At 39.1% G+C, this 23,052-nt stretch overlaps 1 protein-coding gene across 2 annotated transcripts in view; it reads left to right on the plus strand.

Moving 5' to 3' along the window:
• SMOC2 (SPARC related modular calcium binding 2) overlaps positions 1–23,052 on the plus strand; it is a gene marked incomplete at its 3' end in the record, with an annotated part of 141,916 nt that overhangs the window by 22,282 nt on the left and 96,582 nt on the right. For both annotated transcript variants that reach the window (XM_084261495.1, XM_084261494.1), the window contains exon 2: positions 21,003–21,174. In XM_084261495.1, coding sequence (XP_084117621.1) covers positions 21,003–21,174 — 172 coding nt within the window. The remainder of the gene's footprint in view (positions 1–21,002; positions 21,175–23,052) is intronic.

Here is a 23,052-nt window from a genome sequence, read left to right on the forward strand (position 1 = left end):
GAGTTCTCCCAATCCTGCCTAATGGGGGGGGGCGGGGGGGAAGTTGCTTCCTTTGGACTGAATTAGTTATGAGTATCTTTCATCAAATAGGCAGTTAGAAACATACTTGTAACTAATTCAGTTGACTAAAAGTCTCTGACTAAAACACCTTCTTTCCCTGCTCACATAGCAAACAATCTGCACTTGAACTGAACAGCATACTTCAGTCACTGAAATATTTGAAATATCATTTTCTTTTTTCTCCTCTGACTTTTCATTTAGTACAAGATTAACAGTATAAGCAGTAGTAAAGTGGATTTCATATGTGCTTCCTTGGAAATGTGGCCTTGACTCAGATACCCTTTAACTGAAGTAGTTAAATCCCCAAATGTTTTTGGGTTCAGATTTTTTTGAGGAGGTACTCAGATGTGTAGCAGGGTGTATGTATTAAAACAAACCCCATGGTGCACCACAAAAAACCAACAAACCCTAACAACCCTCAAACAAAACAAATGTGGTTTCACATGTAAGCTAGTTCTAAAGAAGTAGGTAAGTGTGCAGATAGATGCATAACAGACTGATGTATCAAAATCCTCAATTGGAACAAAGCCACCAAAACAGTGTCCTCAGCTTGTGAAAGCATCAAGTTTGCTGGTACAAAAGCAAAAACATCTGGATATGACAGGTGTTGCAGTGTGGATCGCTGAGACATTTGAGTTAATTTATGTATGTTTCAGAACAAGTATGGCTTTAGTAGTTTTATTCCAATAAAGGGTGTCACTGTTGATGGAGACACTCAAGAAATGGTATTTTTATTCACCCTCTTCATCTTTCATGCTCAAATGACAGTAAGAGATATAGTGCTACTTTTTTTTTTTAATAAAATATGCACTGTTGTCATATAAGATTGTCCAACCAGGGCTGACAAAATAAGCTCATGTCCTAGGAAGTCATCCTGCTTTTTCTGGTTGGCGTGAGGTTAGGCGTCACAGATATTTGAAGGTTGCTGTCTTACCCCCAACTGCTTGCTTCTTTTGCTACCCTAGGGAAATACGTGGAAATGGTGTTAAGTGGCTGGATGAGAGCAAGTGAGCAGGATGCTCTTACATTGAGGGAAGATAAAATAGTGACTAGTTATGAAAAAGTGTTGAAAAAATGCTGACATCTAGTAATTAAGCATAGAGTTTGAAGTTTTTGCTCTTCAGTGCTGCTTGCTGAAGTGGATCTGAAGCTGACTACAATGCTATGAAAACTCTTCAAATGACTAGATTGTCACAGCACAGAATGAAAGGGAAAACAAGGGCTTATTCTGCTTGTTCTTAATATTTCTGAATTGTGAACTTGGCTGGCAGCATATGCCACCTCTGAGAGAAAACATCTGTGGCTGGAGTCAGTAGACCTTTAACTTAATTGGAAAGTACTTTCTCAAACTTGGGATTTCCAGCCTAGACTCTAGGAAAGAAACCTCTTTCCCACAACTAACTGCATACTTGATTTATTTTGGTTTGGACACTTTTTCTCAACAGTGGGAAGATGAGTTCATTTTATTACTGGGTTAATTAGTACTTACACAATCAGTATATATTTAAAAAATGCACGCTTTCAAATTCAGAAAAATAGAAGGCTATTTGGTATCAGAAGTATTAAGCATGTACATATTCATAGACGGGTTACTCTTGTTTGCGTTTATACTAAAATGTATGTAAATCCATCTGATAAAGTACCATTATTTTTAAAAGCTGAATCTTATTTGTATTTTAAATCTTTCTAACTTCAGCTTCAAGTTGTTGGTTCTTTGCTTTTGCTGGAAGTTAAGGCAGACCCCTTGAATGAGGAAGGTATTTTGCTTGTTTAGTACTTTACAGAAAAGTTTGTTTATGATTCAGATGTTTTCAGAATAGGTAAATTCTGCTTTCTAATGTGCAAGTGATCAGTGACTTGTCCTATGGAAGGAAATGAGATTGCTGCTGTTAATGACACAAGGAGAGTGCAGTCCCTCCCACACTTATTTGGACAAAGAAACAGATGAGACTGATGGACAATCTTCATAGCAGTAATAGACTTCTAACTTCAAGCAGAAACTGGGTTTGGAGCTATAACAATTTTTTTCATGCTGGAAATTGTTGGGTTCTCTCATAGGTGTCCGTACAGCTTAAGTGGAGTGAGTTCTAATTGTCATGTGTTTGCTGATATAGTAAATCAATATTCACATCTGAGTTGTGGACAACGGAAATTACAATTTCAGTGGAGCATCAAGTTGGCACTTGCCTGTTAATGTGTTTATTTTCCTTGTTCGTCTTTTGTTCTAGACCAGTCCGCATGTTCCACAACTTAATTTAGCAGTTACCACAAAGCCTGTAAAATCCAAAGTAGGTGCTGATCTATTCAGTATGAGATACGAGTTAAAAATTATAGCAAATTGTGAATTGCTACAATTTATATAGACAAGGGTCTGAATCAAAATCTTGGATCTCAAACACATTGAGCTTGAGGAGGATTTGGATTCAGATCTAAACCCTGTGGTTTGGGTTTTTCTTTAATCACATGGTGTTACAAACATCTATTTTGTGTGTCTAAACTGTCCCAGCTGTGCAGAGTATTTCCTTGAACACATTGGTCTTATTTTTACACAGATGTAAATCAGGAGTAACTTTGCTAAAGTCAGTGCAACTGCTGCCAGTGGATGATGTGTGAGGGAAGGTCTGTGCTTTCCATATGATGTCTCTCTATGCTAAAAATCTAGAAATAACATGTATTCTTTGCATCAGCTTTGGGAAAAATCTCTTTGAGAGTCTTTTCCTCTGTGCGAACATCATGCAGATACACTAGCTGGAATGCAGCTCTCTACAGTGGCCATGTGAGACCCTTCTTTTAAGGTAGACCTCAGTGACATTGCTGTATCCTCTCTGCTGTCTTCCCCCTCAGAGGTTTCTTCAAGGCCTTTTTGCCACCAATGCCTTCTCTTCGATAGCCATGTCCTGCTTCACCCTGTCAGGGTGCTGGCTTTGTCATTGAGCCATTTGCCTCTTGCTTTCAAGGCTGTCACTCATCAGCAATTAGGAATCAACATTATACAAGCATTTGAGGTAAAGAGAATGTTAGATCTGGATCAAGTGTTGATTTCCACTTCAGCTTTCCCTGTTGAATTGCATAAAGGTTTCAAGTGAACTTGAGCTGTAAAGAAACCCAAGCTTTTCTTTAGGTTGGATGCTGATTGCAAGAGTCTTGTGTTTTTCTGTTTGTCATTCCCCACTCCCTTCATTATTCTTGCATGCATATCCAGTTCCGAATTAAACTGTGGCTGTTCTTGTGGTATTTCTTGTCCTGGCCAGAAGCAGGAACTCCTGGAAGCATTGCTACAAAATCCTTTTGTTGAGTGTTCCTGTGTAGTTTGCCAGACTTGTTGAACCTAATCTTTGTGTGTTTTCAGATTGACACTGGATGAATATAAAATACTATTCCTTGTGTCTGTATTTGGATGCAACTACTATGTTCCTGTTTGATCAAAGGAGCAGGCTTGACTTATCTTAGTAAAAGTGGCTTGACTTGCTCCACGTTATGCCAGCAAGGAGAATCTTAGAATTTTTTTATTTTCCAGAGGTGATATGTGGTCTTTGCACAGCTGCAGCTCCACCGAAGGAAGATGGTCGGACTTATCCTTGGGGGCTGTTCATTCTTACCCTTGACTCACCCTGGTTTATATTGCTCTTGGCTAGAAGAGGTGAAATCTCTGTGGTTACCAGCTCAGTAATATTAGCATGAATATATAATCTACCAAGGGAGCAAGAGAGAAAGCACTGAGGCCCATGAAACATCGTGTTGCATGCTCTATTGGATGGAAGAAACTGGTACTTCAGACAGCTCTGGGCTGGTAATAAAATAGTGCAAGATGATTTGATCTACAGGCTCTTAAGCAAAGTATTAGGTCTTGGCTAAAGAACATACAAATCCTGACACCTCCTTTTAAGTTGTCATTCAAGTTTAACTTTGAGGCAGGCAAGCATGAGCAATCGTAGACTGCCTCCCCTTGAGAACAGCAGTATTTCAAAGCTTGCAGACAGTGTGAATCCTTTAAGGAACAGCAGGGATCTTCTTTTTGTGTACATAAAATACATGATTAGCTAAAGCCTTATGAGAACATAGGCAAACTTTATAGCAGTTATCAGTTGTTCTAAGAGCAGCTTAAACAGATGCTATAGAAAAAGCAAGTCTGTTTTGGCTCTAGTTTTAGAGACAGCATATATGATTGCTGTGGTTTAACACCAGCCAGCAACTAAACACTGCACAGCCAGTCACTCACTGCCTACCCCTCCACCTCCATGCCCCCCCAGATGCAGGATGTGGGGAAAGAGAATTAGAAAGGTAAAAAAGAGAAACTTGTAGGTTGAGAGAAGATCAGTTTAGTAACTGAAATAAAATAAACTAATAAATTGTAATGAATAGGAAAATAGAAATAAAACCCAGGAAAGGAAACTGGTACAAATGAATACAATCGCTCGCTGCCAACTAACCAATGCCCAGCTCAGCAGTGGTTCTCTGGACAACCTTTCTCTAGTTTACTGTGGAGCATGATGTCATATGGTATGGAATGTCCTTTGGTCATCTGTCCTAGCTGTGTCCCCCTCCTAACATTTTGTGCACCTTCAGCCTACTTCTTGTCAGGGTGGTATGAGAAGCAGAAAATGCCTTGATGCTGTGTAACCGCTGCTCAGCAATAACTAAAACATCCCTGAATTATCAACACTGTTTCCAGCATCAATCCAAAACATAGCCCCATACTAGCTACCACAAGGAAAATTGACCCTACCCCATCCAAAACCATCACAATAGTTCATCTGAGGTGGATCGTATTCAGACTGATACCTGTTCGTGCTGTGCTAGAACGCATCTTTATCTAAAAAGTGTTCAGCTTGTATATTCAACTTAAAGAAAAAGAGAACAGAACTGGGGAGAGCTCAAAGGTAAAAGGAAACTTCCAGAGCGATTGGGGAAACTCATACAACCCCAAGACTTTAAAGCTAGGCACTTTTATAGTGGTTAGCTAATGGTGTGTATTATCTCACACTGATAACTAAGGCAATCCAAGTTAGGGCTTAAAGGTTTAAACTCAAAGGCTGTTCATTGTTGTGAGCCATGTTTCCTCCAGACTTAGCACTCACTTTTTCTACTGGAATTTAATGTATGTTTAACAGTAGGTAACTCCTGGAATCCATCTCCTTTCTATTGGAGGCACCAGGTCATCTGCTTCTTTATCTGTAGTTCAAGATTCAGCTTAAAACCCTCACGTTTGTCTGTGCTACTCCAGCAGGAGTTGGTAGACATAGTCTTAAAATTCACTGGCTAAATTTATTCATAGCCCTTTTCTCTAGTTTAAACAGTTCTCCAACACTTCTAGATTTTAATATTTTCTGGGTGTGACTTTACTATATCCGAATAAAAAGATCTTAATTTAATTCTTGTGCAGGGTTATGTCAGCCTTGCTGAATAAGCTTGGAGTATCACTTGACTGACAAGATTTTTAGGCTTAGAAATGGGAAGAAGAAAGAAGAACGGTAGCAGGTAGCAACACTTCATGAAGCTGTGTATACAATACAGCTACCCTACGAAAAATACTGCATTATTCTATTGTTTCTTTGGGTGTTCTGTGCATGTGAAAATGATATTAAATTTCATTTCCATCTGTAGAAGGCTGTTTTTCTTTTGAGCTAGGGAGAAAGGAATCCTATGATAAATGGGGCTTTCTGTGCTTCTTTGTATTTGCCTTTTCTCAAAGGTTAGGATTGGAACGTTGCAAGAAGCAAAGCTTTGCACTTACTTAAGCAGTAAAAGCGAGCTGTTCTTTATCATATTAATTTCAGTTGACTCATGTCATTTCACCTCCCAAAACCAATGATGGTTGGTTAAGATTATATCCAAACCAGTCATAAGTTACCAATGAATCAGTAACAGAATATTTTGGGCTGGCATACAAAAACATCTCTTGCTCCATATTTAGTTAGCTTGGATCCTCTTGTGGTTCAATTTCAAGCAGAGTCCAGTTTCCTTAATAAAACTTACAGTGCAAGGGGGGCAAAGACTTTAGCCAATTTACAGCTGCATTTCTCCTAGAGCAGCTAACAAACATACCTCTCATGCTCTATGTTCAAGACTTTCCACTGCCATTTATTTTGATTATGTGATAGATGTTGTGATACTAAAAGAATGGTATGCAGCAGATAAATCATCGTATCAGCTCCTTGTGCTAATCCTCTCTGATTTTCTAACTGGGAGAAGAAAATAATTGAAGTATTTGGCTGTGGAAGCTGTGCTAAGGGACATGTTCTTAGCTGGAGTATTTGTTAATTTTCTCAGGTAAACATATAATTTGGTGGAAATATTGCTGGTAAAAGGACTGTGGTACAGCGTTTAGACAAATTGGTGGTAAGGAACAATGTTTAGAAAAACATATCTTTGCCTTAACAGTAAGCTATCTGAAGAAACATTAATGTATCGCACCTGTTTTGTGTTTTGATGGATACATTAAAAGTGCTGTCATTGTTTCTGTGAGTCTGACAGCTACATCAAAGTAGCATCTGAAAATTGAGGTGTTCCTAAAGCTAAAAAAACCATCACTAAATAAAATATTGTTCTGAGCTGTCATAGAAAATCCAAATAATCCCTGCTCAGCAATAAATAAGCCCAAGAGAACTAAAGTGAAAGTCAAGCCTGTGGCCTTCTTCAGAGCCAGCTCTTGTGGCTTTTGGCACTTATTTAATCTTTTGCTCTTATATTGCTTTTTTCATTCATGGTTTATGAAATGCTTTACAAAGAAAAGTAATAATAGTGTGATTTTTTTGGATGAGGGCTAAAGAAGCATCAAGAGATAAAATGGCTTGTCTCTGATTTAGTTGGTTCTTAGTAAATAGAAAGGGGAAGAGTCCTGATTCCAGATGTTGCCTTGAATTTTAGGTAGACCTGGTCCTTTTAAGGAAAGAATGTTGCAGGTATATTCCTCTTACAAACTAAATGTGCTATTGCTCTCCTCTGTTCTGCTAGGCTCAGAAGTGGAGGAGATGAGACCTTGAATTCAGGACTTGCCCAGAAAGAGCTAAAAACCCAATCAGTACCACACTGTTTTTCAAAGCTTGAGAAGATTAATGGTGTGCAGAGCCAAAACAGCTCAGCCCATGCTTTTTCCTTGGAACATCATCCTAGATCCCATTAAAAATGACCTTCAGCTAAGATTTTTTTTAATGGAAACAAAGTAGGTCATAATTTAGTTTACAAAACATCCTCAAATGTTTTTTAACAAGAAGATCCACAAGCTAGTTTCCAGTTTTGAAGGATTCATAGAGTTTCTCTTGCTGTGTCCTTATTTTGTTAATGAACCAGACCTTTTTCAGCCATGACTAAATAATTTTGTAGGAAAGAACGTTTAGAAGGATGACGCATGTGGTTAAAAAACAGGAATGAGTTTGTGGAGTCTTGGGTTTAATTTCCAGCATTGCCACAGACTTCCTCTGTGACTTCGGATAAGCCACCACATCTCTGTGACTAAATTCACTGCCTGTAAACTGATGCTAGTTGAATTTCTCTTCTGCAGAGGCAAGTTGAGAGGAGAACGTATATTTAGGTAGCAACAGCAGTGGACTTACTTTTAATTGTCTAAAATATGTGAATCCAAAAGAAATATTTAAAGTGAACTTTTTGTGGGTTTTCTCAAAAATGGGAAAATGCCACAAAATAATTGGAGCAATTTCTATCATCAGTCTGTGGTACTTTGGAGCCTGTTTCTGTCAGACATGTTCACAGCTGAACAGACTTTCCTACCTGGGAGCCTGAGTCCAAGTCAATGGCGACGAACCTATGGCAAATGTGTCGGAGTCCGCTAATGATGCTGCTCCAAATAAGTTATGCCTGGAGCTGTGGTGTGGGTGGCAGTAGTGATGGACCTCAGAGAACTTAGTAAACTGGGAAGGCCTGGTTCTCAGCTACTGGAAGATGACACAAGGGGTATCAGCCTTGTGGATGGACACCTCAAAGGTCAAATGATTGTGCAATGACAGAAGAATAACTTAGTTGATATGTCAAGGCAATTTTTGCTAGACCTGATGGAGGACAAATTCTTTAGGTTCCCGGGCATGCACTGTAACTAGGAGAAGGCTTTCCTAGTAGTAAATATGGCCACACTGAATTAACACAAAACCTTTACTCTTCTGTTTTCTGAGCAGTTAATCAGTGAGCTATATTTGCCAAGGAAGCGGAGAAATCCCCTTGTTGATCTACTCCAAGCCATATTCATGGCTGAATATGTTTAGATTGCCATTTGTGTTATTTATCTAGGATGCTTTTTACTGTGGTCATGTACTGTCCACAGACAGCATGAGTAGCCTGGGGTGGACAGCGTGTAATTCTACTTAGGTGCTTGGCCTACCTTTCCCTAGAGAGAATGGAAAGGAATGAGCAATTGCCTTTAGGCCTCTGGCAATGCTGAAGTGGAGGTGAGAACCCCTTAACAATTGCTGTGGCTTCTACCCTTCCCCCTCTCTGTGAGGCAGATGGCAGGGAGTAAAGATTAAAACTTTTTAAAAAAAGTGGCTTCACCATTTATTTTCTTCTTCCCATGCCAATGAAATTTAGTCAAAATTAGCCATGTCACTGTTGGCTTTCCAGGCCACCACACACAGAGAAACAAAGCTGTGGCTACAGTTGCTCTGCTTGAGCTCACAAGCAACAGGAGACAATGTGCAATTTGTAAAAGCTAGGTCCAGGACTCCAAGAGAAACAACATCTTGTACATAGGAGAGGAAGAGGATGTGGATTTGATGGGGTGGATATGTCTGTTAGAAGGGGATGGGCTTGTTTCAAATGCTATAGTCAGTGCAAAACTTTCAGGGAGCTATTTTCCGCAGTCAAATAGGAAAATATTTCATAGGTGCCACCCCTGTCTGTATTTTCTTAGTTGGTCAGTTCCATTTCATATAAACAGTATCTGTAAGATGGAGTAATTAAATGTTCCTAACAAAAATATTCTGAGAGGATAAGATTCCCTGATATTTCTAGTATGACTAGAAGCCACAAATATAAAATGTTGCATCAGAGACTTTGGACTTCAGAAATCTTCATTCTTGCCTTGCAGAAATTTGTTTAGATAAGTCCTTGGTAAGAACTGGAACTCAGTTCTCCCAGTTTAGGAAGTGTAAGGAAGTCTGATTAAAATGAAGTACCTTTTCTTTAGAGGTCTGTTTTTTCTAATGTGCTTTATTTTCAAAGTACTTGGAAGAATTTTCGTACCAGTAATACAGAGAGTGCCTAGGCTTCCTTAAGTGTCTAAGAGTTGGTTCTGATTGCATTTGATTAAAAACCAACAAAAAAAAAAAGGTGGTTCTTATCAAAGGATCCCGACTGATAAAATCTTCTGTCTCTTCTCAACTCCACTGTGTTTAGAAACAGCACTTTTCATTTTTTTTTTTAAATATTTTTATGCTTCTGGAGTGCAGTATTCTGTTCTATTGATGATTCTTCATCTACACTACAGCATGTGTGACTGCCATAAGAGCTTTTTTTAGGATTTCTTTGGTACTGCACCGACTATGGTGGGGTCTTCAGTCACTGAACTCAAACAGAAACTGGAAATTCTCCTCTGCCAGGTTTATTCATCCTTAACAATTCCTTTTGCTATCAATAAATCTCATCTATAAGGGCCCATGGTAGAATGGGACTAATGGGTTGGGTTGGATTGCTAGTATGATTCTTTAACATTTTCTGGAAGTGCTGGGTAATATTTTAGGACAAATTTAAAAGCTCCTTGCCAACTACTGTGCAGAAGGTGAAGTACAGCAAAGAAAATGTGTTCTGCTACAAATAAAGCAGAAGCCACTTAAACTGTGACACAGAACTTGGAAAAAATCTTTTTTATTCTGGTAAACTGCCTGTTTTGGATCATGGTTAGCTGATCCATCCCCCACTTTTAGATACACACTAAATTTTGTTTTTCATATTTTAAGGTTTTTCTTTTGCAAAAGTCCTCATAATAATTAGAAATAAATGGCTTCCTAATGACTTTTTTCCTTGGAAAACAATGGTTTAAATTAAAGGAAAAATGTTTTTGCCCAACATACAAACAAACATACAAGAGTTCCATAAAACCCCAAAGTTGGGAGGAAGTAGAACTGCCAGTGGTTTGAGAAAACCACAAGCCAGGTTCTTGTGTCCCTATGGAAAGTGTTTTTTTCTCATTAGGCTGGCTTGTTAAACTCTGGTATATTCCAAGTGTGTACTGTTTAACTGTTTGCTTTTAGAGTGATTTCTCCTTTTAAAGATGACAATATTTAAACCTAGCAACATGTTGTTTTAAGATCAACAGTTTAACAAGAGCAAAATCTGCCTCCCAGACTCAGCTGCCTGCCTCCCTCCCAAAATACTTTGTTCTGAAGAAGCTGATGGCAGTGATAAATGTAAGAGACTTAAAGCTCTGCAGTTATTGTCAGCAAGTTAGCTTTATGGGTTGGGGATTAGATCTTTGATGTCTTATCGAGTTTCTGCCCTGCGTGAATCAGTTGCTTACTTGATTTAAATTATAAAAAGAAATGCTCTGTTGTGATATTGTCTCATACTGTGTCTTCGTCATTTGAGATGCCCTCCGTGTTCTTTAGTTCCCCAGGAAGGGAAGGCAACCAGCCATATGGAGAGTGGCCAGTTGCCTGCTGATCACGATAGGCATTAAATAGGGTTGCATAGAAACTCAGATATAGAAAAGCTCTGTGTAGCTGAGCCTTTCTGTCCCCCCACAAAGGGAGATTGTTCCGTACAAGTCTGTAATGCAGCATCCAGTACTGCTTCACCTTAGCTTCTGGGGGGAGTCCCCTTATTTCTTTAATAAAGTTATTTCCTTTTCACTTGATGGAACTTCTTGTGAAGTTGTATTTTTGATACCTTCCCAGGGTAATTGCTGCTAGACTGATGTGGAGAGGTGGTGGCTGCTTGTGTATGGTAGTAAGAGAGCAGACATTAGCTGTGAAGGAGGGCTCCCTTTTGCAGTTACAGGGAACAGTGGGATGGCAATACCTTGCACTTGAGACAACAGTTTGAGGCCATCTAGAAGATAATTTTCAGGATTTCACATATCCTATGTACTGTACCAGGATGAGGAGGTTTCTGGAATTTATGACAGAGGTTCATCGTAAAGCTTCTTAATTTTGAATTGTGGGTCATTTCTTTTAGTTTTATTGTTTTAAGCTACCTCAAACACTTTAAGACTTTGTGGACAGTCTTTAATCCTAAAATAAACCCCTCAAATATAGAAATGTTGATCTGGCGTAGATTTTATTTGCATTTTAAAATAGCTTTTCAACATTTTAGAAACCAAAATATTTTCCTTATGAGCAGTCTTTGAACAAGATTAAAAAGTAAAATGTGTCTGTTTTCCCAAATCGTAACTGTGGTGGTTAAAGACACCAACCAGGCAGATTAGCTCTGTGTGACGAAACTGGCTAACAGAACGGTTGTGCTAGCCCACTTGTATTCTGAAAGTTGGGTCAGTACTCATGAAAAGCTTAAGTAAACTAGAGGATAATTCAATACATAGACAATGCATCCCACTGTTTCTCTGTTTATTTTTTCCCTGCGTGACTTCTGGCAACTGAGAAGAAACGCTATAAATGACAGCAACCCGCCAAAGAAAAGATTATGAATAACAATACCACAAGAATGAAGGGCATAAAGTTACCAGTGACTTGGGAAAAATGCAGAACACTGGACACACAACACATCTAGAAACTAGAGGATTGCAGCGCATGCAGAACAAAATACATTCAGATTAGAAACCCTTGCAATTTGAGTTTCGGTCTAAATTTACGGTGCGTTGTTTTGTCTTGGAACCCAAAACCTGTTTATCTGTAGATGTCTTCTGACTCTTCTGAATCCCTATCCTTTGCTGGTAATAATCTGAAACCAAAAGTAGTAATGCCACAGTGAAAGAAAAGCTATATATTTACTGAAGAAATGAAAAAGGCTGAGGGCTCTAGCAGTTGTGCATACATACGAAGTACACCACCTCCCCAACAAGAGTTGTCTTTTTTTCTTCTTTTTTTACATTTTTAACAGCACTACTTTCAGCACTGTACTTCAGACTGATATGCTTTCCACCTCAATCTACAATTCAATTTTCAGGCAATACAAACAGCAAGTTGATGATACCCCAAATTTGGATACCATTTAACTTTTTTGATCATGCAAAATGAAAGAAACCAGCTGTTTATGTTAACCAGGCGTTCAAGATAACTATCTCAGGAAGTGTTTTTGATCTATGGAAAGGCAGGTAAACTATTTTTTAGAAGGAAAAATAAAAGTTGCAGTCTGTTTGTGCTTTTTTGATGCACTTTTACTTACAAATATCTACAGTATTACATATGTGGGCTGTTTTCATCTATAGTGAATACACTAGGCTCAGTTTGGAAAAATGAGCGTTTTTGGGAAATATGGAGGACTCCTAATCTTGTAAGTGAATGAATGTAGTCAGATACGAGGTGTTTTAGTGTCATGGGCTGTGTTTATTGTATTGTGAAAATTAAGACCATGAGTTCATTTTTAGTTATATGGTGTCAATGCCAACAAATTGTTCGTATATTGTTTCTGTTGCTTAGACTTTGCAGCTTCTGGCATGACTCATTTGGAGTGAGTGCTTTGTTCTTCCAAAGACTATATTGTAGGAGATTCAAATGAATCAGTCCTTCTGAAAGCGTAGTTCATGAGGGCTGAATAGGAGCCCAAACCTGTTCTTATTGAAGTCTGTGTATTTACTGTAGTAGGGATGGAACCAGATCCTAGAATTAAGCTATTGAATAGAATAGCCCTTCAAGAGGTATGACTGTACTACCTTGAACTTTCTTTTCAAGACAAAGACAAATGGATAAAGGGGGAAAAAAAGGGAAGATGTGGACCCCTTATTCCTGTAGTGTTTCATCAGATTTCCTACTATACTATACTGAGAATACTTACACAGCACAGAATCCTCTTTTGATGTAACTTCCCCTATGCCTCCAGAGACCAAAGAAATTGAGGTAATTTTTGATCAAAACTATAATAAACAGAAGAAAAATCTGCTCAACTGGCACTTCTGAACTCTTTACAGTTTTTTTCCTCCCTGCCTCCCAACCCTTCTCTAAAGGGTTGTGGTTCCCTGCCTCCCCAGCCCCCAAAATAATTATTTCATAGTAGATCTAGAAGTACGGTTGAGCCAGTAATCAGCTGGAATCTCTTTAGGTTGGTGAGTTGTTGGAAGGAACTTTTTTGTGATATGTTAATAATGAAACTTGGGATTGCATGTATAGTAAATTGATGTCTATCCTTTCCTTGTTTTTGCAGTGAGTCTCCAAGAGCTTTACTGCCCTGTGGGCACTGAGGGAATAAAGGACAACATTGTCCTTACTGATAGGTTAATTTGGAGTTGACTTTGGGCGCTTTTTTGAGTGATTAAAAAACCCCAAACAATGCTGATGCAACAACAACAAACCCTAACAAAAACCCCAACAAACATGAGCCTCACCTGCATACTCGGTGAAATTGTATGCTATAGATGCTTTTCTCAACCATCCTTGATAAATTTTACATGGAAAGAAGTGTGATGTCATAATTTACGCATTAATGGTTCCATGAAATATATGGCAGAGGTCTGTATTCAGAGATTTAACAGGGTTTTTTTTCAATAAAACAATGTATAAACACATATTCTCCATCCTGTGTGCCCCTACAGATTCACAGAGATCTCAGAGCTGGAGACCTCTGAGAGAATTTTTTTTTGAAACCTAGAGTTCACTTCTGTTTTAGTAATCTGGAATGTTTCTCCCCTTTTGTTTTTCTTTGACACTATGGGCTGGGTAAATCTCATAGGACTACAACCATTTACAGGAGAGATGGTTGATGAAACTCTAGTTTGTAAACTGGAGGGGCTATTTCTAGGTGGTGATTGATCTTGCAACTAGCGCCACGTTACAGGATCACAATTATAGCTTGCTGCCCTGGAAACTGCTGGAGCATTGTGACTGGAATACCAATCTTTTGGTGAATAGGGGTAAATGAACTTTAAAGAACAAATCTATCTTTCTGAGATGTATGAGAGAACCTTATTGAAGTCTGTTTGCTCACTTGACTGCTAGTGGAATGTAATGGAAAGATTCTGATTTACACTGAGAACCTTTACCATTGAGAAGAGACACAGAAATGTTTTGATAAAGTTTTTTGCTGTAAGTGCAAATGACCTTGCCCACTGTTACAGCAGGAGTGGGCCTGCTCTAGCTCATCAGCATGGTATCTTACTAGTGCTGTGCATGATGTCTTTATGTGTAAATTCTTTTGTGCAAGCTTAGCCTTAATGGCAATGTCCTGTATGTCTGGAAAAAGAAGGTGGTCACAATTTAAAGGAGGCAGCTCTGGGTTTGTCCTGAGTCATAAAGGACTGTTTTTTTGCTCCAGTGGGACAGTGCAAGGTGAACTAAGCTGTTCAAGTTAGGTTAAGTACAGCAGTTATACAGAGTTGTCACTTTGAAGGTATTTTCTGGTACTGTCCTAAATAACTTGATAGTAAGAATAAGGAGAACTCAGGTTTTTCCATACATTTCAGCGCTAGAGTTGCATGCTTTTTTGATAGTATTGGGATGAGAGTAGAGTTTGTTCTGTAGGTGTATGATCAGCTTAATTCCTTCACAGAAGAGTGATTAAATAAATATTGAAAAAATTAATGGTGTTTTAGTAAAGGAGGTGGACTAGCTAGTGTGCTCTCTAAGACCAACTGCAGCATGTTGATATTTAAACATCATTGCTTTTGTCTGAAATGTGCACGGGAATACAACTTTGCTTATTATAGCCTGCATCTGTGGGTATGTATGTACAGTGGTGTGTGTGTATATATATATACACACACCAACACACATATGTATAACTATTGTCTAGCGCATTTTCCCATTGTATATGAGCTGAGATGGAACAAAATATTTCTAGCCTGGAGATTTTTACATCTGCCCTTCAGGCAGCTATCAGACAGGAGCAGCATGGCTACATAAATCACTGTAAATCAGCACATTTTTCAACAGCACGAAGCCTGAAGCCCAGAGCCACTTTAGAGTGCTCTGGTCCATAGTTTGTTCGCAGACCTCCCGTGCCAGCAGCAGGAAAGTCAGACCGTTCTATTCAACATCTTACAGTAACCAGATGCAGGATAAAGTAATTGCCTTTCAAAGGAATAGTCTGCACTAGGCTTTTCCAAGCAAAACAGAGATGTCTAGGATCCATCTATTCTCTTCTGCTTCTTTTTTAGGCCTTTTTGGCCTTCAGCCCCCCAAGATGAGGTGTTACTCTCTTGTTTTGTAAGCAAGCTTGGGTGTCACTGTAGCTTCTGAAGCAGTAGCTCTCACTCGGTCAGAGGGAAAGTCTGTATGTCAATTATAAGGGGTCCACAAGAAGTAACAGTATAAAAACCTGTTGGCAGTGTGTTTAACTGCTTGTCAGCGGGGACAGAAGAGCATGGAATTTCTCTCCACAGACAGGAAAGAAGATGTTTCTGGGTCTTCAGCTGTAGTAAGAAAACTTATATTAGGGCAAAGTGAAAACAGGTTCAGCATAGGTTGCTTTGAGTTGGCCTTCTGTGCAGCCTGTGCTAAGGATGTCACTGCAGGGCTGCAAGGAAGCTTGCTTCGAGTTAAGGTGGCCCAAATAAAACAAAGAAAATCCCCAAAAAGCCCCACAACAAAAAGAAGTTGGAGAACTCTCCCTTGTCTTCCTCAGATTAATCAGAGAGTGTCCTCTGACCAAAGATAATTGACAGCTGCACGCTGTATTGTGACATGTTGAGTAGTGTTTCCCATTACTGTTTAAAAGGCTGTGAGCCAGATTTAATTGCTACTTTTTACACCTCGGCCTAAAAGCATCTGTCGTCAGCTGTTTCCCCACTGGAGGGAAATGCCTGAGCGGCCTGTGGCCAGACTGTAGCACTGATCTCCACGTTTCTGCTTTCTTGCACTGGCAGTTCGGCTTGTAGGTGCGTCTGGTTGTTGATCTCGAGCCATACACTGTTTTTCTCCCAGTATACTCTGTGACCTGAGTGGGTGGGTCTCTGTGCTGCCGATGGTGGGATCCCAGTTTTGTGCATTGGGAATGGACAAATGTGCACGTGACTGTTTCATCTGAAGACCTCCTCTGTCCCAGTGGTGATGTGACTGTAGGGTGTAGACCAGAGGGAATGACACTGAATCTCTGTGTGAGTGGATAGTGTAAGGTAAAGAGAAAATACGTGTTATGCTATAGCAGCGGACAGGTTTAGGGACATTTTATCTTGATAAATGGTTTAATTGTACAGTAAATAAACCATCAAATGCCTAGTCTAGAGGTACTGGAAATTCTTTGCCATGGACTGCAACATAGTGCTTGTGGTTGAGGAAATAAGCATCCAGGTTTGTGACCAGAGACAAGAACAAAGTTGGAAGATAAAGAAGAGTAAAAATAACTGAACCCAGTATAAGAAAGGTTTCAGCTATCTACTCATTCATGCTCTGACAATTCTAGTGTTTCCAAACTCCACTAAGAGGGATGAAAGATTGCTGGGACTGCTGATGCTACAGGGGACCACATTTCAAACAGTATTAAGAGCCTTAACAGGCTATTAACAGAGTATTAACAGTATTGAAATTTGAAGGAAAATACTGGAAATCTGTGGTGCTTGAAACACAGGACAGTAAATAATTTTTTTTTCAATGCTTTTATTTGTCAAGTGGGTAAACACAGTTTATAGGGACTTCAGTTTTATTAACTGAGGTAAACTTAATAAGCAAGAATTTTCCAGGTATATTCCTTTTACCTCTCTTTTCAGAAATACTACATGAGAATTTAAAACAGTTCCTAGTATGTATCAGCAGGCCCCTTCCTTAGAAATTGCATGTTGTCAGGTATAATGCTTTGTAAAGGCTGAAATAAATTTGAGACTCTGAATTTTTTAATGATACTAGAATGTAAAGCAGAAGATAAATTAAAGCTACTCTACTTGAGGAGTCATGCCTGTTAATCTGTAGCATAAGCTCAAATTTGTAGTTGAAAACAATTTTCTGAAACTTGACTAGGCTGGTTTCTGTATTATTAGGGCAGGAACACCTCTCCGTTAAAAGTGGTTTGCTTTTTAATAAGGTTTAACCATAATTGTCCAGCTTTTGCTGGTTTTACAAAATAGTTCCATTTCAGGTTGGTCAACTTGGCTTCATCTCAGTTGCTACCAGCATTCAATAAAAATGCCGCTTTAAGCTTGTCTTTCAGTGAATCACGTTTGTACAATCACAGGATTGCTTGTTAAATGAACTTAAAGACAGAAATAGATGAACCAGTATTCAGAGTGAGTCACCTTCTGGTCCATCCAAAACTATCTTTTTCTTCCTCTAAATTGTCCTGTTTTAATCAAAGGGAATATTTTCACAGTAAGGTACAGCTCTAAGATGAGCATCAATCATGAGTTTTTGTGTCACAGACTCTGCTTGTTTCTATTTAAACAAATAGTAAATCCCATGAGAAATCCCATAGCCCTTACTTATTTCAGCATTTCTATTAGTTTTGACATATTTATCTATTTCTTTGGCTACATTTGAGCAAGCAATACTGATTTGGACTTCTATCATCTTGTGTTGCTGTAACAAAGATAACAATGAAGTATTTTCTGAATGTCAGTAAAATATTTTCTATCTTTATTTTTAGAAGTAATTTGCTAGTCTCTCCTGTATGCTATCTTTTCTCACAGTTACTTGCCTTTTTGTCCTTCCTGCTCTTCAGTTGCACAGTTACACTAGCCTGATGGAAACTGTTCTAATGTACAACCCAAATTCTCCAGTGAGGCTTCGCTAACCAACCATCTATTCAAGTGGTTTTGTCTCCTGGGTATGTCTTCATCCTCTGCTTTTCCAGGTTGCTTGAATATCCTTGAACCCATAATTTACCCTAATCTCCTCTAAGGCTTTGAAATAATAAAATACTTAAATAAAACACTTTGGATAAATGCCCTTTAAAATATAGCTTTATCTGTGAACTATCACATTCTCAAGGGAGTGCATTTTGTTCCTCAGACGATTAAGGGGATTTTCTGTCCACTGTGTTACTGTGGTTTGTCCACTGCGATCAGGCATACCCGTCGTAACCCCTGCAGCAATTCAAAACAGAGGAGATGAGGAAAGCCTGGGAGAAAAATGGGACACAGGCTAGACTGTTGCTCTGCGTGAAGTTTTTTTCTGATGCCTGGGTTCAGTTCCCTATGTACCACATGATTTTCTGAGGGTCATGAAGCCTTCCTGTGCTTCTGAAAAATAATTCTCTGCTCAACGGGGATGTTGCTGAGGATAAATGAGGGGTGGCAAAGTGCCTAGCTGTTACAGGGGGTAGTCTTACACACACAGAAAGGCTGTACTGACATCCTTACTTCACAGAATAGGAAGGGGGGTATCGCTTGACTTGCCATCAGGAAAGCCACAGGAGGAGTCTGAGGCAGAAGTGGGGGACTGGGTTCAGTTTTTCTGCCAGAGGCCCCATGTGGTCCATTTTTAATTGAAATGTCCTTTTCACAGCCCTAGCTAGGCCTGAAGCTCTGGAGTCTTGTAGATGCCTCCCAGGCAATGAAGGGATGCTTGGGGAACCTCACCAGGGCCCCTGTGCTGCAGCTTGTCAGGGCACCTCATCAGGCCCTGGACACCAGCATGATTTGTAGATTGATTGGAATCACAGAAACCTGTCTTCATTATGGCTTGTTTTGCAAGTAAAGGGAGGTGGCTTCAGTTTTTCTCCTTTCCCACTCAGCTCAACTAATTATCAGTTTCTGTCAGCAAAAAGGATCTGCAAAATAGCAGTGAAGGCGGGGGTGGGGGGAGAAGGCAAGGAACATCTCTACTTCTGAAGCTCTATAACTAAATTTCAGGAATAAAGGTTTAGAGTTTGTGTAGTAATTATTATTAAAAATGAAAAATTGCTCAAAAATATTAGGGAAAAGGAAGCTTTCCTTTTTATGTCACTGTGCCACTCAAACATAAAAAGTCTGGTCAAAATTAAGCCACATGACTATTTCAAAGTAGTACTCTTGAGGTTGTCTCTCCATTTGCATGCATAGTCTCCAGAAAGGCATCTGTATTTCCTCACATGAAGTGATAGGAAATGCAAATAGACTACAGTTTAAGTATGAAGATTACAGAAATTTATGACTCAGTGTGTAATAAAATGCAGGGAAACTGTATGTAGCAAATGGGTTTTTAATTTTTTTTAGCATGTACTATTCTTTCCTGCTCAAATACTACTCTTTGTCCTCTTCCTTTACTTGGAATTTTCCTCCTATTAGTCTCTTTCAAATCTGAAGTTCAAAATTTTCTGAACCTGAGGTTTATGATGATGAAATAGCCCCAATTAAACTAGTGCTTCAGCTGGATGAAGACCTTTCTTCAGATATCTTTTAATGCTTGGAAGAATTATTATGTCCTGGTATCTATATGCCTTGCTGAATTTTCTGCTTACTCACAAACAGCAAAATAATAGAGAAATGCATCCAAGGATTGAGGTCACCTCCTTCTTAATCCCTGTTTTTCAGGAACTCAGAAGGTAAAGTACGACCTTTGGTTTTGGCTACCATGCAGTGACATCAGACCAGTTAGGTTTTTTGGCAGTGTTTCAGGGTGAGCACCTCCTACTTTTCACCATTCCAAGGACGATGCCAAACTCATTGGCCATGCGTACAATCTTGGGCGTGCAGGGATGAACAGTTAGGCCAGGTTCAGTGTGGCTTTGTGGCAGAACTAGAAAGGGGAGCCTGCATTGAAATACATAATGGGAACAACATAAATTACTTCTGTCAGCCTATGCCCACTCTCTGTCTTCTGGAGGAGAAGATTGGATTTCTGATAAAGGCAGAGTGTGTGGTGCAGCGGGCAGTGCTGACAGGTTTGGGTAGCAGGGGGCTTGAAGGGTTCTCAGGTGTGAAAGAAGAACATGAACTGACCTATATCAGTCCAGAATAAAAATAATGTAGCCCACAGGTGACTCACACTGTCCCAAAGACAAGCTCAGTGACTGTAGCCCATGGGCAGCCCATTCTTTGGCAGGGACACCCCTGAAAGGATTACAGCTATGGGCAACCCATGCCAGGGCTCAGAACAGGCTCTGAAAAGCACTCGGGTTTTGTTGATTGTAACATTTTAAATAAAACTATTTCACTTCAGACTGTTTTGCACGCAGCCTGATTTGGGTTTTGTCGTTTCTGCTCGTGGGTGGTGGGGGTGCTTTGGAATGACACCTCAGACTCCGTCATGCGTGATATGAATCATCACAGCGGAAAAATTCCAAGCTGTAACATTTCCACCTTCAATTTGGACATATATTTTTATATGTAAGCATATGCACAAATGCAAATATTTCTATAAAATATACCTGACGCTTCTGTTTTATTGAGGAGTGTTTAGATTTTGAATATGACCACTGCAAGACTAAATGGTCTGTTGAGTTTCATAACGTGCTTCACATTCTCCTACCTAACTCATTTGCTCATCAGGGCTCTTGTGCTGCCGCTATTGGACACATTATGAATATAATTTTAGGTCTGTATTAATGTTTAAAGTCCCATTTGGATCTTAGAGTAGACTTTTCAATCTTTTATTGTAGACTGGTTAATGCCTAATTAATAGAACAGATGAATTCCCATTGCTGTCTCATTTTTGTTGTGAAGAGTATTTCTGCCATCCCTTCTGGTTTTGCTCTAAAGACTCCAGCCTGCTGTTTTCAGCTTTGTAATTGTTGAAGGAGATTCAGAGATTTCTAATTGTGACAGTGGATCTAGTATGTGTTACAGAAATGTTGTGGTTGCTACCCTTTGGAAGCAGCAGATGAATATCCCCAGATAAAATGTGTCTATTATTTGAATAGGTTAATAAGGCAAAAAATTCGGGTTTGGGTAACATTTATCTGCCTTCCTGTGAAGGGGATCACAGAGCATCCCTCACAGGGGAATAGCATGCCTACAGCATTAATTTATTTTTTTCTAGTTCTTGAGAGTGGACCAAGACAAAGACAGAGAATGCAGCCTGGACTGTGCAGGTTCCCCTCAGAAATCACTCTGTGCATCTGATGGAAGAACTTTTCTGTCCCGGTGTGAATTTCAGCGAGCAAAATGCAAAGACCCTCAGCTGGAAATAGCCTATCGGGGCAACTGCAAAGGTGAGCAAATTAAAGTTTCTCTTGACCATAATGAAAAGCAGTAGATTTCAAATAGTCTTTCTAAAATGTCTGTGCATTGAAAACCATCCTATTAGTTCTATAAAAATATGCTACATAAAGAGAAATTAATCTTTATCCATCAGCAAAAATATGACTCCCACGCCCACTTACTCTATAATAAATCACTATTAAGGAAATTGTAAGGTTAGGTCCTTGTTCTGAAGGACCATATCATTGGTAGGCTCAGAGTAACTCTCAAGATTGTTATCTCCCTTTGGTTTCTTGTCTACTGCAGTTTAGTATTTTGAATTAGAGATGGTCAAGTTCAGTCCTGTGTTTCGCAATTGGAATCCTTTAGTTAGAGGGTGGAAAAAGAAAAAATCAAACTGGTTACTGTTCTGTTGTTATTAAAAAATATAATGCCCCAACAGAAGTATGTAGAAATTACACGATTTTTTTTTTCTTTTTACATAACTGAAAGTTGCATAAAACCTCAAATAGCGTAGTTCTGAAAGTCAATGAATTGACCCACACAGGCCATTCCTGCTGGCATCATCCGCTCTCTTACTTCTGACCTCTGTTTAGAGAAACTGTGACACTCAACCCTACCACTTCAGTTCCAGTATGGATAAAGTATTTTCACTTTATCTAATGCTAATTAACACAGCTCCTTACTGAAGTGTAGGGTGATCCCCAACATAATGAGCTTCTCTGGAATGTAAGAATAGCAGTGGTCATAAAGATTTACTTTCCCTTTCTCTCTGTCCAAAAGAGAGAGGCGGGGTGTATATGTATGTAAGAAAACCCCAGGGACCACACTGATTCAACCTCTAGGAGGCAATTTTCCACATCATCTCTCTCCATTAGCTCCAGCAAACCTCTGAAGCATCAAGGCTGCTTCAAAGAGACATTCTGTCTCATCTTCTGCCTAGATGAAACACTACGCTCATTCTTCAGCCCTTTCATAATAAGCCATTGTATTAGCTGATGGATCTATTTACTTTTGTGACCAAGGATAACATAATGAAGCTACCTGAGCCAAAGCTTTTGTTACACTCATGAACGACAGAATTATTGTGCACTTTGTGTTTGTTCATTTTATACTTTACAGTGTTACACACATTTATGGAAATTTGTGTTACTGAATATTTTTCTTTATTGTTTTTTCCTTTTACCATATTGACAATGTCATCTGCAAGGAATTTTTTTAATAAAGATGCATTGAGTTGTCCTACTGACTGTGTCCCCAGCAAAGTGGGCAATTTTTTTCTGCAGTCAACAACTACTATTTGGAGAAATGCTCAGTTGCTGTTTATTTATTAATGAGTAGTATGTCAGTACAATTGTAGACTTGGAATTAGACACCTGAGGCAGCTTAAGTATTGCTAATAACAAGTACACACATGCCCTCATCAATCCAATGCTTTTAATCTTTCAATTAAACGAATGCAAACATCACTTTAACAATAAAAAGATGTTTTTTCCTTTGACTGGCAATAGATGCATGATTGCCAATACTATACTTGGTTAATACTCACCAAGAGACCAGTGCTCTTTTAGTTTTACTTTTTCATAGTATTTCTTATTAAATCAGTTTTAAATATTGAAGTGACCAGTGTCTTGTTTCTTACCCGTGACTGTAATCACCAGAAATATTTCAAGCTGTGAAAACAAGTTTTAGAGAAGAAAAAGACGATTCACTGGCCTAGCTGCAGTTTCAATTTTAGCATTACTTAGAGCTACTTTTGATAGTCTCATCAAACATTCTTCTGAAAGAGCTAAGGAAATCCTAAAAGAGCTAAGGATTAAGACCTTTTGAGCCAGCTACTTTTGAGTGGTGAAATTTGTTGTTGCAGGTGATGCTTGACCAAAGAGCAG

Source organism: Gallinula chloropus (assembly GCF_964237585.1).
Source record: "Gallinula chloropus genome assembly, chromosome: 3".
NCBI lineage: Eukaryota > Metazoa > Chordata > Aves > Gruiformes > Rallidae > Gallinula > Gallinula chloropus.